This window comes from Girardinichthys multiradiatus, chromosome 13, assembly GCF_021462225.1.
Source record: "Girardinichthys multiradiatus isolate DD_20200921_A chromosome 13, DD_fGirMul_XY1, whole genome shotgun sequence".
NCBI classification, from domain to species: Eukaryota; Metazoa; Chordata; class Actinopteri; order Cyprinodontiformes; family Goodeidae; genus Girardinichthys; species Girardinichthys multiradiatus.
In genome coordinates this window covers 39,614,278-39,632,221 of record NC_061806.1, presented here as the reverse complement: position 1 = coordinate 39,632,221, position 17,944 = coordinate 39,614,278, and the positions used below count along the sequence as shown (strand labels likewise).

At 45.6% G+C, this 17,944-nt stretch overlaps 1 protein-coding gene across 1 annotated transcript; it reads left to right on the top strand.

Moving 5' to 3' along the window:
• Positions 1 to 735: 735 nt before the first annotated feature.
• On the top strand, positions 736 to 16,365 carry LOC124879660. Its single transcript, XM_047384356.1, has 5 exons — positions 736 to 844; positions 1,690 to 1,800; positions 8,123 to 8,287; positions 9,765 to 9,875; positions 15,861 to 16,365. Exons 1-5 carry the CDS (start codon positions 793 to 795, stop codon positions 16,103 to 16,105), a joined length of 684 nt encoding a protein of 227 aa, XP_047240312.1. The 5' UTR covers positions 736 to 792; the 3' UTR covers positions 16,106 to 16,365.
• The last annotated feature ends 1,579 nt before the right edge of the window (positions 16,366 to 17,944 follow it).

Genomic DNA, 17,944 nt, shown 5'->3' with positions numbered 1-17,944 from the left:
TTTGGAGTATAAATAAAATTGAATTGAATTGAATTGAATTGAATTGATGACAGACAAGACCTCATTGACACGGATCAGGAACTAAGATACACTGGGCCTTGGTTAGTTGGAGGACATTTTTAAGTAAAAAACCAAAAGTGTAATTTGAGAGATGAACAGGTTCAGCAGCTTTCATGATTTAAAGCTCAAATGTCTGCAGATTTAATACAAAGTGTATGTTTAACAAATATTAAAATGAGAAAGAAGGAAAATCAGAGCTAAAACATGATGGAAAAATAAGTCCAGTTGTTTAAGACGTGTGAAAGAACATAGGTTTAAAAAATATATCATCCAAAACAATATTTTCTTAACTTAGTGACCTTTCATGACAAGATTTTTTGCTAGTAAGGTTTAATTTTATTTTTCTCTCACCATTACTATTGATGCTGTCCAAAGTAAACAGGGAACATAATTGCCCCTGGATGTTCAGGTTCTACAATAACTTCTACTTCAACAACAGAAAGGTTGATCCTGTGAAGGTCTTGAAATCCAACATCCTTGCCAAGATATTTTAATGTTAATCCAGACCCCTCCCCATTTAAAGTCCCTTTATTTAAAGATAAACACAAAAAACCTGAAAAACCTTCTCTGCCAGTCAGGCTCCCACCCCTCACCTTATATAAATCTCTACTCTCACCAGTTCTGACATCTGATCAGCATCAATCGCCTGGAAGAGAAGCAGCTTCTGGTCTTGAGGAGAAGGAAATAAGGTTTTTAGTCGTTGGTCTGAAACCAAGAACCAAATCTACAGACATGGGGAAGTTTCTTTTTGCTGTTGTTGCAGCTTTTGCATCTCTGGTCTTGGGTAAGAAAGCTTCCAATAAAATATTTTCCATTAAAAAGAAATAAATATTCAAGGAAAACAAAATTATTCTTTGTGATGTTCATCTTAGCAGTGCTACAAGGCATTAATCGGAAAAAGTGCAAAAATAAATTCAAAACTGTTATTTATTTATATTTGGGAAAGAAGTCACAATCCCATTTTAGATGAAATATCCTTCGTGGATAAAAAACAAAACAAAACGCTGTGTTTCAAAGAATTGCTTCTATGAAAAGTGGGAGAAATAATTTTTCTTTTTAAAATTATAAATCAACTTCGCTCAGAGGTCACATCTCTGTCTTTTGAAGCCACTTTTACCATAAGGACAATGGAGGTCTAGGAACATGAGTTGGATCTGACCTTTGATGATAACAGGTGGGATTCTGCACTGAAAACTATCCACATGGCCTCCATTTGTGTCGCTCTAATGCTTATTCAGTTTTTAACTTTTGTTTAGGTGCCATTACTTTAAAGCTAAAATAGAGATACTTTCAGCCTCAGTGGATGTTAGTGATAGGTGTAATGGTTCACCTGGTCAAAAAACACCTGGTAAAGCCAACAGTTGTTTAAGATCCTCAAATTAGATCAAAATCTACTGAAGGTTTCTACATCGTGAAGTTTAATAACAGGGATTCTTTTCCACCTGCAGTCTTGATGAATCTCAGTGACAGAGTTCGGTTGTCAGTTTCCACTACAGTGTTTATTCAGTAGGGCTCAGCAGATTTTGGCAAAGTACAGGGTGTGTTTGACAGGAAAGTATCTGTACCGTGTTGAAGATGTAGAACAAGTCCTCAGGAGCCATTATTGACTGCAATCTGTGTCTGTTTCAGCGGAGTCCCTGATCTGCAACAGGTGCCGCTTCAGTCTGTTTGGTACGTGCCTGAGTAGGGATAACGAGACCTGTGCAACCAACGTCAGCGTCTGTTTCACTCAAAGACTAAGTAAGTGTGATCTTAATTACCTAAAGACATCCTAAAATGTCTCTTCACACTACCTACCTGCAAACAGGAAAGAATAACCTAAATCGCTGCAATAGCATTCAGACAATATGATGATATCTTGCACAGCTGCCAAAGTTATTTTACATCCGCTACACAAGCAGGCTATCACCTTCTAGTTTTTAAAGTGTGTATGTTAATTTAGTGTTTTATGCTGTGGAGACCCCTTTCTGTGGAAAGTTGCTGCTGTACAAGGTGCTTTTTTTTTGTGTTTATTATGTTTCAACCTTATACAGCCTGAGAGCTGTATAATTTTAAAGAAGTTCAAATGATCTAGAAAAGCCACCCTTGCATTTTGGATAGATAACGAACACTTTAAAAATGGGGATGTTATTGTCCCAATATGTAATCTGTAACCCTTCAAACTAAAAACAGGAAACTGTCAAAAAAGTGAAATCTTTAAAGATGAAAATGTTAATTGGATGTTTTTATCAAAAGAAAGCTACATTTTCTAAAGCATCACCTGGTGTTCTCAAAAAACTTGCATCATAATTGACACTCGTACTCGTACTGGTACTCGTCGTCTTCCGCTTTATCCAGGACCGGGTCGCGGGGGCAGCAGACTCAACGGAGACGCCCAGACGTCCCTCTCTCCAGACACCTCCTCCAGTTCCTCCAGGGGGAGCCCACGGCGTTCCCAGGCCAGCCGAGAGCCATAGTCCCTCCAGCGTGTCCTGGGCTGTCCCCTGGGCCTCCTCCCAGTGGGACGTGCCTGGAACACCTCCCGAGGAAGGCGTCCAGGAGGCATCCGGTATAGATGCCCGAGCCACCTCAACTGGCTTCTCTCGATGTGGAGGAGCAGCGGCTCTACTCCGAGCCCCTCCCGGATGGCCGAGCTCCTCACCCTATCTCTAAGGGAGTGCCCGGCCACCCTACGGAGGAAACTCATTTCAGCCGCTTGTATCCGGGATCTCGTTCTTTCGGTCATGACCCAAAGTTCATGGCCATACGTGAGGGTGGGAACGTAGACCGACCAGTAAATTGAGAGCTTTGCTTTTCGGCTCAGCTCTCTCCTCACCACAACGGACCGGCACAGCGCCCCCATTACTGCGGCAGCCGCACCGATCCGTCTGTCGATCTCCCGCTCCATTCTTCCCTCACTCGTGAACAAGACCCCGAGATACTTAAACTCCTCCACTTGAGGCAGGAACTCCCCTCCAACCTGAAGAGGACAAGCCACCCTTTTCCGGTCGAGTACCATGGCCTCGGACTTGGAGGAGCTGATCCCCATCCCAGCCGCTTCACACTCGGCTGCGAACCGCCACAGCGCATGCTGTAGGTCTTGGCTAGAGGGGGCAAGCAGGACCACGTCATCTGCAAAAAGAAGAGACGAAATCCACTGGTCCCCAAACCCGACCCCCTCCGGCCCTTGGCTGCGTCTAGAAATCCTGTCCATAAAAGTTATGAACAGGATCGGTGACAAAGGGCAGCCCTGCCGGAGTCCAACATGCACTGGGAACAGGTCCGACTTAGTGCCGGCAATGCGGACCAAACTCCTGCTCCGCTCGTACAGGGACCGGATGGCCCCTAGTAAAGGGCCCCCAATTCCATACTCCTGGAGCACTCCCCACAGGGCATCACGAGGGACACAGTCGAATGCCTTCTCCAGGTCCACAAAACACATGTGAACCGGTTGGGCAAACTCCCATGAACCCTCGAGCACCCTGTAGAGGGTATAGAGCTGGTCCAGTGTTCCACGGCCGGGACGAAAACCACACTGCTCCTCCTGAAGCCGAGGTTCGACTATCGGTCGGACTCTCCTCTCCAATACCCTGGCATAGGCCTTACCAGGGAGGCTGAGGAGTGTGATCCCCCTGTAGTTGGAACACACCCTCCGGTCCCCCTTCTTATGAAGGGGGACCACCACCCCAGTCTGCCAGTCCAGAGGCACTGTCCCCGACCGCCACGCAATGTTGAAGTCAACCATGACAGCCCTACAACATCCAGAGACTTGAGGTACTCAGGGCGGATCTCATCCACCCCCGAAGCCTTGCCACCGCGGAGCTTTTTAACCACCTCGGTGACTTCAGCCTGGGTGATGAAAGAGTCCGACCCCGAGTCCCCAGCCTCTGTTTCCACCACGGAATGCGTGATGGCAGGATTGAGGAGATCCTCGAAGTACTCCTTCCACCGCCCGATAATGTCCTCAGTCGAGGTCAGCAGTCTCCCGCCCCCACTTTAAACAGTGTTGGCAAAGCACTGCTTCCCCCTCCCGAGGCGACGGACGGTTTGCCAGAATCGCTTCGAGGCCAACCGGTAGTCCTTCTCCATGGCCTCACCGAACTCCTCCCAGGCCCGTGTTTTTGCCTCTGCCACAGCCCGGGCCGCAGCACGCTTGGCCTCATGGTACCCGTCAGACGCCTCAGGAGTCCCACAAGCCAACCACAGCTGATAGGACTCCTTCAGCTTAACAGCATCCCTTACTACCGGTGTCCACCACCGGGTTCTGGGATTGCCGCTGCGACAGGCACCGCAGACCTTACGGCCACAGCTACGGGCAGCAGCATCGACAATAGATGCGAAGAACATGGTCCACTCGGACTCTATTTCTCCAACATCCCCCGGGATCTGGTCGAAGCTCTCCCGGAGGTGGGAGTTGAACACATCCCTGGCCGAGGGCTCCGCCAGACGTTCCCAGCAGACCCTCACTATGCGCTTGGGCCTGCCAAGTCTGACTGGCTTTCTCCTCCTCCAGCGGATCCAACTCACCACCAGGTGATGATCAGTGGACAGCTCAGCCCCTCTCTTCACCCGAGTGTCCAAAACATGCGGCCGAAGATCTGATGATACGACAACAAAGTCGATCATCGACCTCCTGCCTAGGGTGTCCTGGTGCCAAGTCCACTGATGGACACCCTTATGTTTGAACATAGTGTTCGTTATGGACAATCCGTGACTAGCACAGAAGTCCAATAACAAAACACCACTCGGATTCAGATCGGGGAGGCCAGTCCTCCCGATCACGCCTCTCCAGGTGTCACTGTCGTTTCCCATGTGGGCGTTGAAGTCCCCCAGCAGAATAATGGAGTCCCCGGGAGGAGCACTATCCAGCACCCCCGACAGGGACGCCAAGAAGGCCGGGTACTCTGCACTACCACTCGGCCCGTAGGCTGAAATGATAGTCAGAGACCTAAAACCGGGAGCTGGTTCCACAGGAGAGGAGCCTGATAACTAAAGGATCTGCCTCCCATTCTACTTCTAGAGACTCTAGGAACCACCAGTAAACCTGCAGTATGAGAATGAAGTGCTCTGTTAGGAACATATGGAACCATCAGATCTCTGATGTATGATGGAGCCAGATCATTAAGGGCTTTATATGTGAGGAGGAGAATTTTAAATTCTACTCTGGATTTAACAGGGAGGCAGTGAAGGGAAGCTAAATACGAGGGATAAATTTAGGCACCATGGGATAAATTTCCACTGTTATGCTGATGATACTCATATTAAACAGATTTCTACAATTTCCTTCTTTCATCTCCGGAATATTGCCAAAATTAGAAATGTCCTATCCAGGAGTGTCGTTGAGTGTCAGTTAAAAGCCTTCAGCTGATTCAAAATGTTGCTGCAAGAGTTCTGATGAAAATTAAAAAGAGAGATCATATTTCTCCTATTTTAGCTTCCCTTCATTGGCTTCCTGTTAAATCCAGAATAGAATTTAAAATTCTCCTCCTCACATATAAAGCCCTTAATGATCTAGCTCCATCATACATCAGAGATCTGATTGTTCCATATGTTCCTAACAGAGCACTTCGTTCTCAGACTGCAGGTTTACTGGTGGTTCCTAGAGTCACTAGAAGTAGAATGGGAGGCAGATCCTTTAGTTATCAGGCTCCTCTCCTGTGGAACCAGCTCCCAGTTTTAGTCCGTGAGGCAGACACCCTGTCTACTTTTAAGGCTAGACTTAAAACTTTCCTTTTTGATAAAGCTTATAGTTAGAGTGGCTTAGTTTATCCTGAGCTATCTCTGTAGTTATTCTGCTATAGGCTTAGGCTGCTGGAGGACGTAATTACCTATTTCCCTCCCTCTTCCACATTCTCATGCTACTCTCCAATTTAGCGCTATGTATTTGTTGTTATTTTAGCTTTTAACTATGTTCTCTCTCTGGTATCTTCTGCCTAGAAGCTACATCCAGCCTGACTCTGTTTAGCTGTGCCACCTTCCTGGAGGGGGACTTAATGCTCACCTTGTAGTGATGATAGACCTGGTCTTGTCTTTCAGTGTTTAACCCTGTCTCTCCTGGACAAAGCTACTGTTGGAGCTTTTACTGGGACTAACTGTATGTGCACTCTTACTCATACTCCAGACTTGAAAACTGGCTCATAGTTCATCTGCTTTGCTGTCTTTCTCTTCTAGATGAAGCCACTAAAGGAGATACACCATTAATTTTTTACTTTTCTTTCCCATAGAAAGTACTCCTGGATCAGTGCTTCTGTGTTCATTTTGTGTCTTTGCTCTGTTCTCTCAAACCCCCAGTTGGGCAGATGGCCCATAACACTGAGCCTGGTTCTGGTTCTCCTGGAAGTTTCTTCCTGTTAAAAGGGAGTTCTCCTTTCCACTTTCGCTACATTCTTCTTTAGATAAAAATGCACTCTTGAAACAACAGAATGTTTCTCAGATATTTTTTATTTAGTTATAGCTGGTTTTGTTTAATAAAACACAAAGAACTTGGAAAGGTAAAAATATTTAAATGTAAAACATTTCAATCAATAGCTAAATTTGCCTGAGTAGATTTTTCCAGCCTGACTCTGTGTTTAGCTGTGCCACCTTCCTGGAGGGGGACTTAATGCTCACCTTGTAGTGATGATAGACCTGGTCTTGTCTTTCAGTGTTTAACCCTGTCTCTCCTGGACAGAAACTTTGATCACATAAAGAATTAGATTTTTTCTTAAGAAATCACTTCATTAAAGTCAAGCTGCACGGTGGCACAGTTGGTAGCACTGTTGCCTTGCAGCAAGAAGGTCCTGGGTTCAATTCCCAGTGGGGGTCTTTCTGCATGGAGTTTGCATGTTCTCCCTGTGCATGTGTGGGTTCTCACCAGGTAGTCTGGCTTCCTCCCACAGTCCAAAAACATGCCTGTTAGGTTAATTGGTAGCTCTAATTTACCCTTAGGTGTATGAATGAGTGTGTGCATGGTTGTTTGTGTGTTGCAATGGACTGGCGACCTGTCCAGGATGTACCCTGCCTCTCACCCATAGACTGCTGGAGATAGGCACCAGCTCCCCTGCAACCCACTATGGAATAAGTGGTAGAAAATGACTGACTGACTTCATTAAAGTCTTCAAACAGAGCCAGAGAAGTAAGCTTGTGGTTGCTGGTCATGGAAGCAGAAAGCCATATGGTTTCTTGGAGGAACAGATTTGTCTGTCCCCACCCAGGGATTTGTGAAAGCAGCTTGCCTGAAATTCACATCTGCAAATGACAAATTTGAGTTTTCTTTTTAAAAAGCTTTTTTAGGTACTTGTCTTTATTTGGCCAAGAAAAACACAATACAAATGTTACTTTTTTAGGCAGCTGCCCTTCACATATCTAACCCAAACAAAGATGCTAAAAGTTAGGCTTAGATAGAACCCAAACCACTTTTAAACCCCATTCAGACATCAAGAGACATCTCTATAAGGACATTTATCTTCTACATTTCAACCATATTTTCACATTGTTCAGACAGAAGGAAATGTTTCCTTTCCTGTCATTGTGTTAAAACCTGCTTCAAAGGTAATGGATGAGACAGACAGGACGTCATTGACACGGATGAGGAGCTAAGCTACTGATCTGTGAAAAATGCCTCAAAAGAAAAACCAAAACCAAAACCAAAACTCAGAGTTCTGTAGATTTAATACAAAGTGTAGGTTTAACAAATATTGAAATGAGACTGAAGGAAAATCAGAGCTAAAACATGAAGGATAAATAAATATCCTCCAAACACATATTTTCTTAACTTAGGGACCTTTCATGTCAAGTTTTATTATTTGTGATGCTTTATTTTTTTTCCCCATGACTATTTATGCTTTCCAAAGTAAACAGGGAACATCATTGCTCCTGGATGTTCAAGTATCTCAGTAACTTCTACTTCAACAACAGAAATTATTATTTTTTGAAGATCTTGGAATCCAACATCCTTACCAACATATTTTAATTCTAATCTACACTCCTCCACATTCCTCCCCCATCCTATAAATCAGAGATAAACACAAAAAACCTGAAAAACCTTCTCTGCCAGTCTGGCTCCCACCCACTCTCACCTTATATAAATCTCTACTCTCACCAGTTCTGACATCTGATCAGCATCAATCGCCTGGAAGAGAAGCAGCTTCTGGTCTTGAGGAGAAGGAAAGAAGGTTTTTAGTCGTTGGTCTGAAACCAAGAACCAAATCTACAGACATGGGGAAGTTTCTTTTTGCTGTTGTTGCAGCTTTTGCATCTCTGGTCTTGGGTAAGAAAGCTTCCAATAAAATATTTTCCATTAAAAAAGAAATAAATATTCAAGGAAAACAAAATTATTCTTTGTGATGTTCATCTTAGCAGTGCTACAAGGCATTAATCTGAAAAAGTGTAAAAATAAATTCTAAATTTTTTTTTATTTATATTTGGGAAAGAAGTCACAATCCCATTTTAGATGAAATATCCTTCGTGGATAAAAAACAAAACAAAACGCTGCGTTTCAAAGAATTGCTTCTATGAAAAGTGGGAGAAATCATTTTTCTTTTTAAAATTATAAATCAACTTCGCTCAGAGGTCACATCTCTGTCTTTTGATGCCACTTTTACCATAAGGACAATGGAGGTCTAGGAACATGAGTTGGATCTGACCTTTGATGATAACAGGTGGGATTCTGCACTGAAAACTATCCACATGGCCTCCATTTGTGTCGCTCTAATGCTTATTCAGTTTTTAAGTTTTGTTTAGGTGCCATCACTTTAAAGCTAAAATAGAGATACTTTCAGGCTCACTGGATGTTAGTGATAGGTGTAATGGTTCACCTGGTCACCTCAAACACATGTTTTTCTCTTGTCCATCACTACTCAGTTTTTGGCAGGTTTATTTGACAGTGTTTAAGGTGATCTCAAAATCTAAAAGCTTCTCTCCACATGTGGTAATCTTTGGTCTTCCTGATGACTATACCCACTTTTCTGCAGAGCAATTGAAGGTCCTGGCCTTCACCTCTCTAATACCCAGACATCATTTGCTTCTTCACTGGGGATCGAACCTTGCCCCTTCACCACACAGATGAAATTGAGAAAATCAGATATTCCAGAAGTAGTTCTCCAAACAGATTTAACCAAAAATGGCTAAAACTATTTTTGGAGTCAACTTGAGATTTGCCCCCTTATTAATTATTTAATTAATTTTTTGTATCCTAATCAAAATTTGTTCAGGCAATAATTGTATTTTCTCAATTTATATGCAGTTAAAGCTGTTATCAGACCACTGTAGACGGCTCTAATTGCATTGTTTTATGTACCCAAAACAACTGTACTATATGTAAGAATGGTATAGAGTGGGAATGAAGTTGAGTTTTTGCCACATTTTCTACCTACCTAAAAAATGAGGAAAACCTCAAGTTATTCAATTCTAATAGTTTTTGAAGTCCATCACATCCATGTTTAATATTTGCATGCACATTTAAAACTAAAGCCAACGGTTGTTTAAGATCCTCAAATTAGATCAAAATCTACTGAAGGTTTCTACATCGTGAAGTTTAATAACAGGGATTCTATTCCACCTGCAGTCTTGATGAATCTCAGTGACAGAGTTCGGTTGTCAGTTTCCACTACAGTGTTTATTCAGTAGGGCTCAGCAGATTTTGGCAAAGTACAAGGTGTGTTTGACAGGAAAGTATCTGTACCGTGTTGAAGATGTAGAACAAGTCCTCAGGAGCCATTATTGACTGCAATCTGTGTCTGTTTCAGCGGAGTCCTTGATCTGCAACAGGTGCCGCTTCGGTCTGTTTGGTACGTGCCTGGGTAGGGATAACGAGACCTGTGCAACCAACGTCAGCGTCTGTTTCACTGAAAGAACAAGTAAGTGTGATCTTAATTACCTAAAGACATCCTAAAATGTCTCTTCACACTACCTACATGCAAACAGGAAAGAATAACCTAAATCGCTGCAATAGCATTCAGACAATATGATGATATCTTGCACAGCTGCCAAAGTTATTTTACATCCGCTACACAAGCAGGCTATCACCTTCTAGTTTTTAAAGTGTGTATGTTAATTTAGTGTTTTATGCTGTGGAGACCCCTTTCTGTGGAAAGTTGCTGCTGTACAAGGTGCTTTTTTTTTGTGTTTATTATGTTTCAACCTTATACAGCCTGAGAGCTGTATAATTTTAAAGAAGTCCAAATGATCTAGAAAAGCCACCCTTGCATTTTGGATAGATAACGAACACTTTAAAAATGGGGATGTTATTGTCCCAATATGTAATCTGTAACCCTTCAAACTAAAAACAGGAAACTGTCAAAAAAGTGAAATCTTTAAAAATTTAAATGTTAATTGGATGTTTTTATCAAAGAAAGCTACATTTTCTAAAGCATCACCTGGTGTTCTCAAAAAACTTGCATCATAATTGACACATGAGGCTTTGTTTAGTACATAATCACCATAACCAAAAAGATTTTATATGCATTAGAAAATATGTGGCACACTTACTTAACATTTAGTATTTATATTTAGAGAATGTGTAAAATATACACTGCTCAAAAAAATAAAGGGAACACTCAAATAACACATTCTAGATCTGAATGAATGAAATATTCTCATTGAATTCTTTGTTCTGTACAAAGTTGAATGTGCTGACAACAAAATCACACAAAAATCATTAATGGAAATCAAATTAATAACCAATGGAGGCCTGGATTTGGAGTCACAGAAAATTTAAGTGGAAAAACACACTACAAGCTGATCCAACTTTGATATAATGTCCTTAAAACAAGTCAAAATGAGGCTCAGTATTGTGTGTGACCTCCACGTGTCTGTATCACCTCCCTACAATGCCTGGAGATGCTCCTGATGAGACAGCAGATGGTCTCCTGAGGGATCTCCTCCCAGACCTGGACTAAAGCATCCGCCAACTCCTGGACAGTCTGTGGTGCAACGTGACGTTGGTGGATGGAGCGAGACATGATGTCCCAGATGTGCTCAATTGGATTCAGGTCTGGGGAACGGGCGGGCCAGTCCATAGCTTCAATGTCTTCATCTTGCAGGAACTGCTGACACACTCCAGCCACATGAGGTCTAGCATTGTCCTGCATTAGGAGAAACCCAGGGCCAACCGCACCAGCATATGGTCTCACAAGGGGTCTGAGGATCTCATCCCGGTACCTAATGGCAGTCAAGCTACCTCTGGTGAGCACATGGACGGCCCTCCAAAGAAATGCCACCCCACACCATTACTGACCCACTGCCAAACCGGTCATGCTGAAGGATGTTGCAGGCAGCAGATCGCTCTCCATGGTGTCTCCAGACTCTGTCACGTCTGTCACATGTGCTCAGTGTGAACCTGCTTTCATCTGTGAAGACCACAGGGCACCAGTGGCGAATTTGCCAATCCTGGTGTTCTCTGGCAAATGCCAAGCGTCCTGCACGGTGTTGGGCTGTGAGCACAACCCCCATTTGTGGACGTCGGGCCCTCATACCATCCTCATGGAGTTGGTTTCTAACCGTTTGTGCAGACACATGCACATTTGTGGCCTGCTGGAGGTCATTTTGCAGGGCTCTGGCAGTGCTCCTCCTGTTCCTCCTTGCACAAAGGTGGAGGTAGCGGTCCTGCTGCTGGGTTGTTGCCCTCCTACGGCCTCCTCCACGTCTCCTGGTGTACCGGCCTGTCTCCTGGTAGCGCCTCCAGGTTCTGGACACTACGCTGACAGACACAGCAAACCTTCTTGCCACAGCTCGCATTGATGTGCCATCCTGGATGAGCTGCACTACCTGAGCCACTTGTGTGGGTTGTAGAGTCCGTCTCATGCTACCACGAGTGTGAAAGCACCACCAACATTCAAAAGTGACCAAAACATCAGCCAGAAAGCATCGGTACTGAGAAGTGGTCTGTGGTCCCCACCTGCAGAACCACTCCTTTATTGAGTGTCTTGCTAATCACCAAAGATTTCCCCCTGTTGTCTTTTCCATTTGAACAACAAGATGTGAAATTGATTGTCAATCAGTGTTGCTTCCTAAGTGGACAGTTTGATTTCACAGAAGTTTGATTTACTTGGAGTTATATTGTGTTAAGTGGTCCCTTTATTTTTTTGAGCAGTGTATTTAGCAACAGAGTTATTGCATGGTCTTTAGGGGAGTACGAACATCATTAAAAAGGAAGAGGTTTTAGAAGTACTTGTTTCCAATATTATACATTAGGACACATATGGATGACGAGCTTCATAAACAATGCCAGGCTTAGTTTGAACCTTCTTGAAAAGAAAGATTGTTTAAAACATAGTTTTCAAAAAGCCTTTCAAAGTTTCTTTAGACAAGACCTCAGTGGTGTCAAATATATCGAAGGGAGCCAGATAAAAATCTAGGAAATATCAGTATTTCCATGAAGATACAATCAAAAATAGATAACATGTAATACAAATGCTCCTTGAACCGTCACCTTAACGTGGTGGAGGGGTTTGAGTGCTCAAATGATCCTAGAGGCTATGTTGTCTGGGGCCTAAATGCCCCTGGTAGGGTCTCCCATGGCAAACAGGCTCTAGGTGATGGGTCAGACAAAGAATGGTTCAAGAACCCCTCATGAAGAACAAAATATCGAGGCACGTGACGTCGCCCGGTACGGCGGAGCCGGGGTCCCACCCTGGAGCCAGGCCTGGGGTCGGGACTCGTCGGAGAGCGCCTGGTGGCCGGGTTGCTCCTCGCGGGACCCGGCCGGGCCAAGCCCGAACGAGTGGGCCCACCACCTGCAGGGGGAACCGTGAGGGACCGGTGCAAAGAGGATTGGGTGGCGGATGAAGGTGGAGACCTCAGCGGCCCGATCCCCGGATGCTTAGGCTGGCTCCAGGGATGTGGAATGTCACCTGGCTGGGGGGGAAGGAGCCTGAGCTTGTGCGGGAGGTCGAGAGATATCGACTAGAAATAGTCGGGCTCGCCTCCACGCACAGCGTGGGCTCTGGAACCCATCTCCTTGAGAGGGGTTGGACTCTCTTCTACTCTGGAGTGGCCCACGGGGAGAGGCGGCGGGCTGGTGTGGGTTTGCTTGTTGCCCCCCAGCTCAGCCGTCTCGTGTTGGGGTTTACCCCAGTGGATGAGAGGGTCGTATCCCTGCGCCTTCAGGTTGGGGAGAGGTCTCTGACTATCATTTCAGCCTACGGGCCGAGTGGTAGTGCAGAGTACCCGGCCTTCTTGGCGTCCCTGTCGGGGGTGCTGGATAGTGCCCCTCCCGGGGACTCCATTATTCTGCTGGGGGACTTCAACGCCCATGTGGGGAACGACAGTGACACCTGGAGAGGCGTGATTGGGAGGAATGGCCTCCCCGATCTGAATCCGAGTGGTGTTTTGTTATTGGACTTCTGTGCTAGTCACGGATTGTCCATAACGAACACCATGTTCAAACATAAGGGTGTCCATCAGTGCACTTGGCACCAGGACACCCTAGGCAGGAGGTCAATGATCGACTTTGTTGTTGTATCATCAGACCTTCGGCTGCATGTTTTGGACACTCGGGTGAAGAGAGGGGCTGAGCTGTCCACTGATCATCACCTGGTGGTGAGTTGGATCCGCTGGAGGAGGAGAAAGCCAGACAGACTTGGCAGGCCCAAGCGCATAGTGAGGGTCTGCTGGGAACGCCTGGCGGAGCCCTCGGCCAGGGATGTATTCAACTCCCACCTCCGGGAGAGCTTCGACCAGATCCCGGGGGATGTTGGAGACATAGAGTCCGAGTGGACCATGTTCTCCGCATCTATTGTCGATGCTGCTGCCCATAGCTGCGGCCGTAAGGTCTGCGGTGCCTGTCGTGGCGGCAATCCCAGAACCCGGTGGTGGACACCGGCAGTAAGGGATGCTGTTAAGCTGAAGAAGGAGTCCTATCGGCTGTGGTTGGCTTGTGGGACTCCTGAGGCGGCTGACGGGTACCGTGAGGCCAAGCGTGCTGCGGCCCGGACTGTGGCAGAGGCAAAAACTCAGGCCTGGGAAGAGTTCGGTGAGGCCATGGAGAAGGACTACCGGTTGGCCTCGAAGCGATTCTGGCAAACCGTCCGGCGCCTCAGGAGGGGGAAGCAGTGCTTTGCCAACACTGTTTATAGTGGGGGCGGGAGACTGCTGACCTCGACTGAGGACATTATCGGGCGGTGGAAGGAGTACTTCGAGGATATCCTCAATCCTGCCATCACGCATTCCGTAGTGGAAACAGAGGCTGGGGACTCGGGGTTGGACTCTTTCATCACCCAGGCTGAAGTCACCGAGGTGGTTAAAAAGCTCAGCGGTGGCAAGGCTTCGGGGGTGGATGAGATCCGCCCTGAGTACCTCAAGTCTCTGGATGTTGTAGGGCTGTCATGGTTGACACGTCTCTTCAACATTGCGTGGCGGTCGGGGACAGTGCCTCTGGACTGGCAGACTGGGGTGGTGGTCCCCCTTTATAAGAAGGGGGACCGGAGGGTGTGTTCCAACTACAGGGGGATCACACTCCTCAGCCTCCCTGGTAAGGCCTACGCAAGGGTATTGGAGAGGAGAGTCCGACCGATAGTCGAACCTCGGCTTCAGGAGGAGCAGTGTGGTTTTCGTCCCGGCTGTGGAACACTGGACCAGCTCTATACCCTCTACAGGGTGCTCGAGGGTTCATGGGAGTTTGCCCAACCGGTTCACATGTGTTTTGTGGACCTGGAGAAGGCATTCGACTGTGTCCCTCGTGATGCCCTGTGGGGGGTGCTCCAGGAGTATGGAATCGGGGGCCCTTTATTAGGGGCCATCCGGTCCCTGTACGAGCGGAGCAGGAGTTTGGTCCGCATTGCCGGCACTAAGTTGGACCTGTTCCCAGTGCATGTTGGACTCCGGCAGGGCTGCCCTTTGTCACCAGTCCTGTTCATAACTTTTATGGACAGGATTTCTAGACGCAGCCAAGGGCCGGAGGGGGTCTGGTTTGGGGACCAGTGGATGTCATCTCTTCTTTTTGCGGATGACGTGGTCCTGCTGGCCCCCTCTAGCCAAGACCTACAGCATGCGCTGTGGCGGTTCGCAGCCGAGTGTGAAGCGGCTGGGATGAGGATCAGCTCCTCCAAGTCCGAGGCCATGGCACTCGACCGGAAAAGGGTGGCTTGTCCTCTTCAGGTTGGAGGGGAGTTCCTGCCTCAAGTGGAGGAGTTTAAGTATCTCGGGGTCTTGTTCACGAGTGAGGGAAGAATGGAGCGGGAGATCGACAGACGGATCGGTGCGGCTGCCACAGTAATGGGGGCGCTGTGCCGGTCCATTGTGGTGAAGAGAGAGCTGAGCCGAAAAGCAAAGCTCTCAATTTACTGGTCGGTCTACGTTCCTACCCTCACCTACGGAAATGAACTTTGGGTCATGACCGAAAGAACGAGATCACGGATACAAGCGGCTGAAATGAGCTTCCTCCGTAGGGTGGCCGGGCACTCCCTTAGAGATAGGGTGAGGAGCTCGGCCATCCGGGAGGGGCTCGGAGTAGTGCCGCTGCTCCTCCACATCGAGAGGAGCCAGTTGAGGTGGCTCAGGCATCTATACCGGATGCCTCCTGGACGCCTTCCTCGGGAGGTGTTCCAGGCACGTCCCACCGGGAGGAGGCCCAGGGGACGGCCCAGGACACGCTGGAGGGACTATGTCTCTCGGCTGGCCTGGGAACGCCTTGGGCTCCCCCTGGAGGAACTGGAGGAGGTGTCTGGAGAGAGGGACGTCTGGGCGTCTTTGCTGAGTCTGCTGCCCCCGCGACCCGGTCCCGGATAAAGCGGAAGACGACGAACGAACGAACGAACAAATGCTCCATTACATGCCTCAACACTAGACAATAGACTTTTTTCAACTTTTTAACTCATTAATGAAACTCCTTTTTGTTTCTGCAGCTTTCATAACCCTCCCAGACTTTGTTGGGTTCAACTCTCAGGGCTGCAAGGACACCAGTACAGGCTGCAACGTAACCACCAGCGGCACGCTGCTGGGTGTCACCTTGGAAACCAAAACCACCTGCTGCAACCTCCCAGACAGGTGCAATACCATCGTTCTGAACGGTGCCCCATCCACCAAGATGACCTTCACTGCTGCCATCGGTGCTGGTCTCCTGGCCTCTGTGTGGGGAAGCCTTTTGTAACTGAATTACTAAAACTATTCTATCCTTAAATCTGTTTGTGTTTTGAAGACTTTAATGAAGTGATTTCTTTAAAAAAATTTAATTCTTTATGTAATCAAAATTTCTGTGAAAATCATCTAAACATCATCTGAAAATTCTACGCAGGCAAAGTTTAACTATTGATTGAAATGTTTAACATTTAAATATTTTGACCTTTCCAAGTTCTTTGTCTCCTATTAAACAAAACCAGCTATAACTAAATAAAAAATATCTGAGAAACATCCTGTTGTGTCAAGAGTGCATTTTTATCTACACAAGACCTTCCACTCAGTTAATTTGAATTCAGGATTAACAGGAGATGTCAGATCTAGTCTACTTAAATGACATTATCCAAAGATGTTCCCAGGCCAGAACAGATCTGGACCAGGATAGATCTATATAGACGTGGAGGTCATGTGGGTCATGGAGGAGGGAATAGCTCCAAACACGGAGCAGTTCCAGCATACAGTCGTACTCAGACTCTGTGTATCTCCTGCAAAGATACTAAAGTTATTTTACATCCACCACACAAACACTGTGTCACTTCCTAATGTTTTAGGTGTGTATGTTTAATTTTGTGGATTAATCTGTGGAGACTCCTTTATGTGGAAATTTGCTTCTGTACAATATGCTTTATATATTTTAAATAAATGTGGATGTTACAGTCTTTCAAGTATTTCTAGTTCTAGATGGTTTAGGCGGCTTCTACATGAAAATAGTGTTGTGTGATTACGCTAAATGGAGTTTAAACGAAAATTCAACCTGGAAGACTCACCTCCGCTGTCTCCGCTTCAACCGATCAAAGTCAAGTCCTCATCCTTCTCCAGCCAATCATTCTTCAAGCTTCACTTTAAAAGACCTTCATTCATGGAACCACCCAATCTTCAGCCGAGCCTCGACGCTCATCCACCCCATCTCCTCCATCCGGCTTCCAAACTCTTCCAGGCTCCCTTACCTACTCAGGCCTCCACTCCACCACCAGTCGGATCCCAGGAGAAGACATCTCTAATTCTGATTCTAAGATGTTCATCCAAGCTCACATCATTCTCAGCGTTCAGGTCTTCCTCCAGGGTCCGAACGCCAAAGAAATAAACTTTCGTTAATAAACTTTTCTAATTGTCGTCCGTGTTTTCCTTATTTCTGAGTCTTTACAGTTTGAAATTACTTTTCAACCATTTACAGCCTGAGAACTGTATAATTTTAAGAAAGGAGTCCCAGTGTAGAACAATCTTGAAAAGCCACCCTTGGATTTTTATCTAGTTAATGAACACTTTGAAAATGGGGATGTTTTTGTCCCAATATGCATGTATCCCTTCAAATTAAAAACAGGTAACTGTCAAAAAATTCACATCTTTAAAGATTATAATGTTAATTTGATGCTTTTATCAAAAGAAAGCTACATTTTTGGTTTTCTTCAATAAAGAGGCAGAGGTCTCAGAAGTACCTGTATCCAAGATTATACATTTGGTGTTATAGGATTAGGTAGAGTAATTATTAAGGTATTTTAAACACCTGATGCTGTAATTCAGTGACATTCAGTGACAACAGTTTGACTTTTTTTTAAAACATTGGCAATTTTTTTTTTATTACATTTGATTCATTTGGATTTTGCATCGTTTTACCAATGATAGCTATTGTATACATTTGATAAAAACATACCTCACTTAAACAACATTTTAGACTTTTATTGTGAAAGTGTAAAACATATTTAGCAACATATTTATTCAGGTAAGCAGGTCTTTTTGAAGAATGCATGACGTTTTTAAAGAGACAAATAGCTCAGAAATATTTGTATCAAAAATGATACATTTGGTTTCAAAG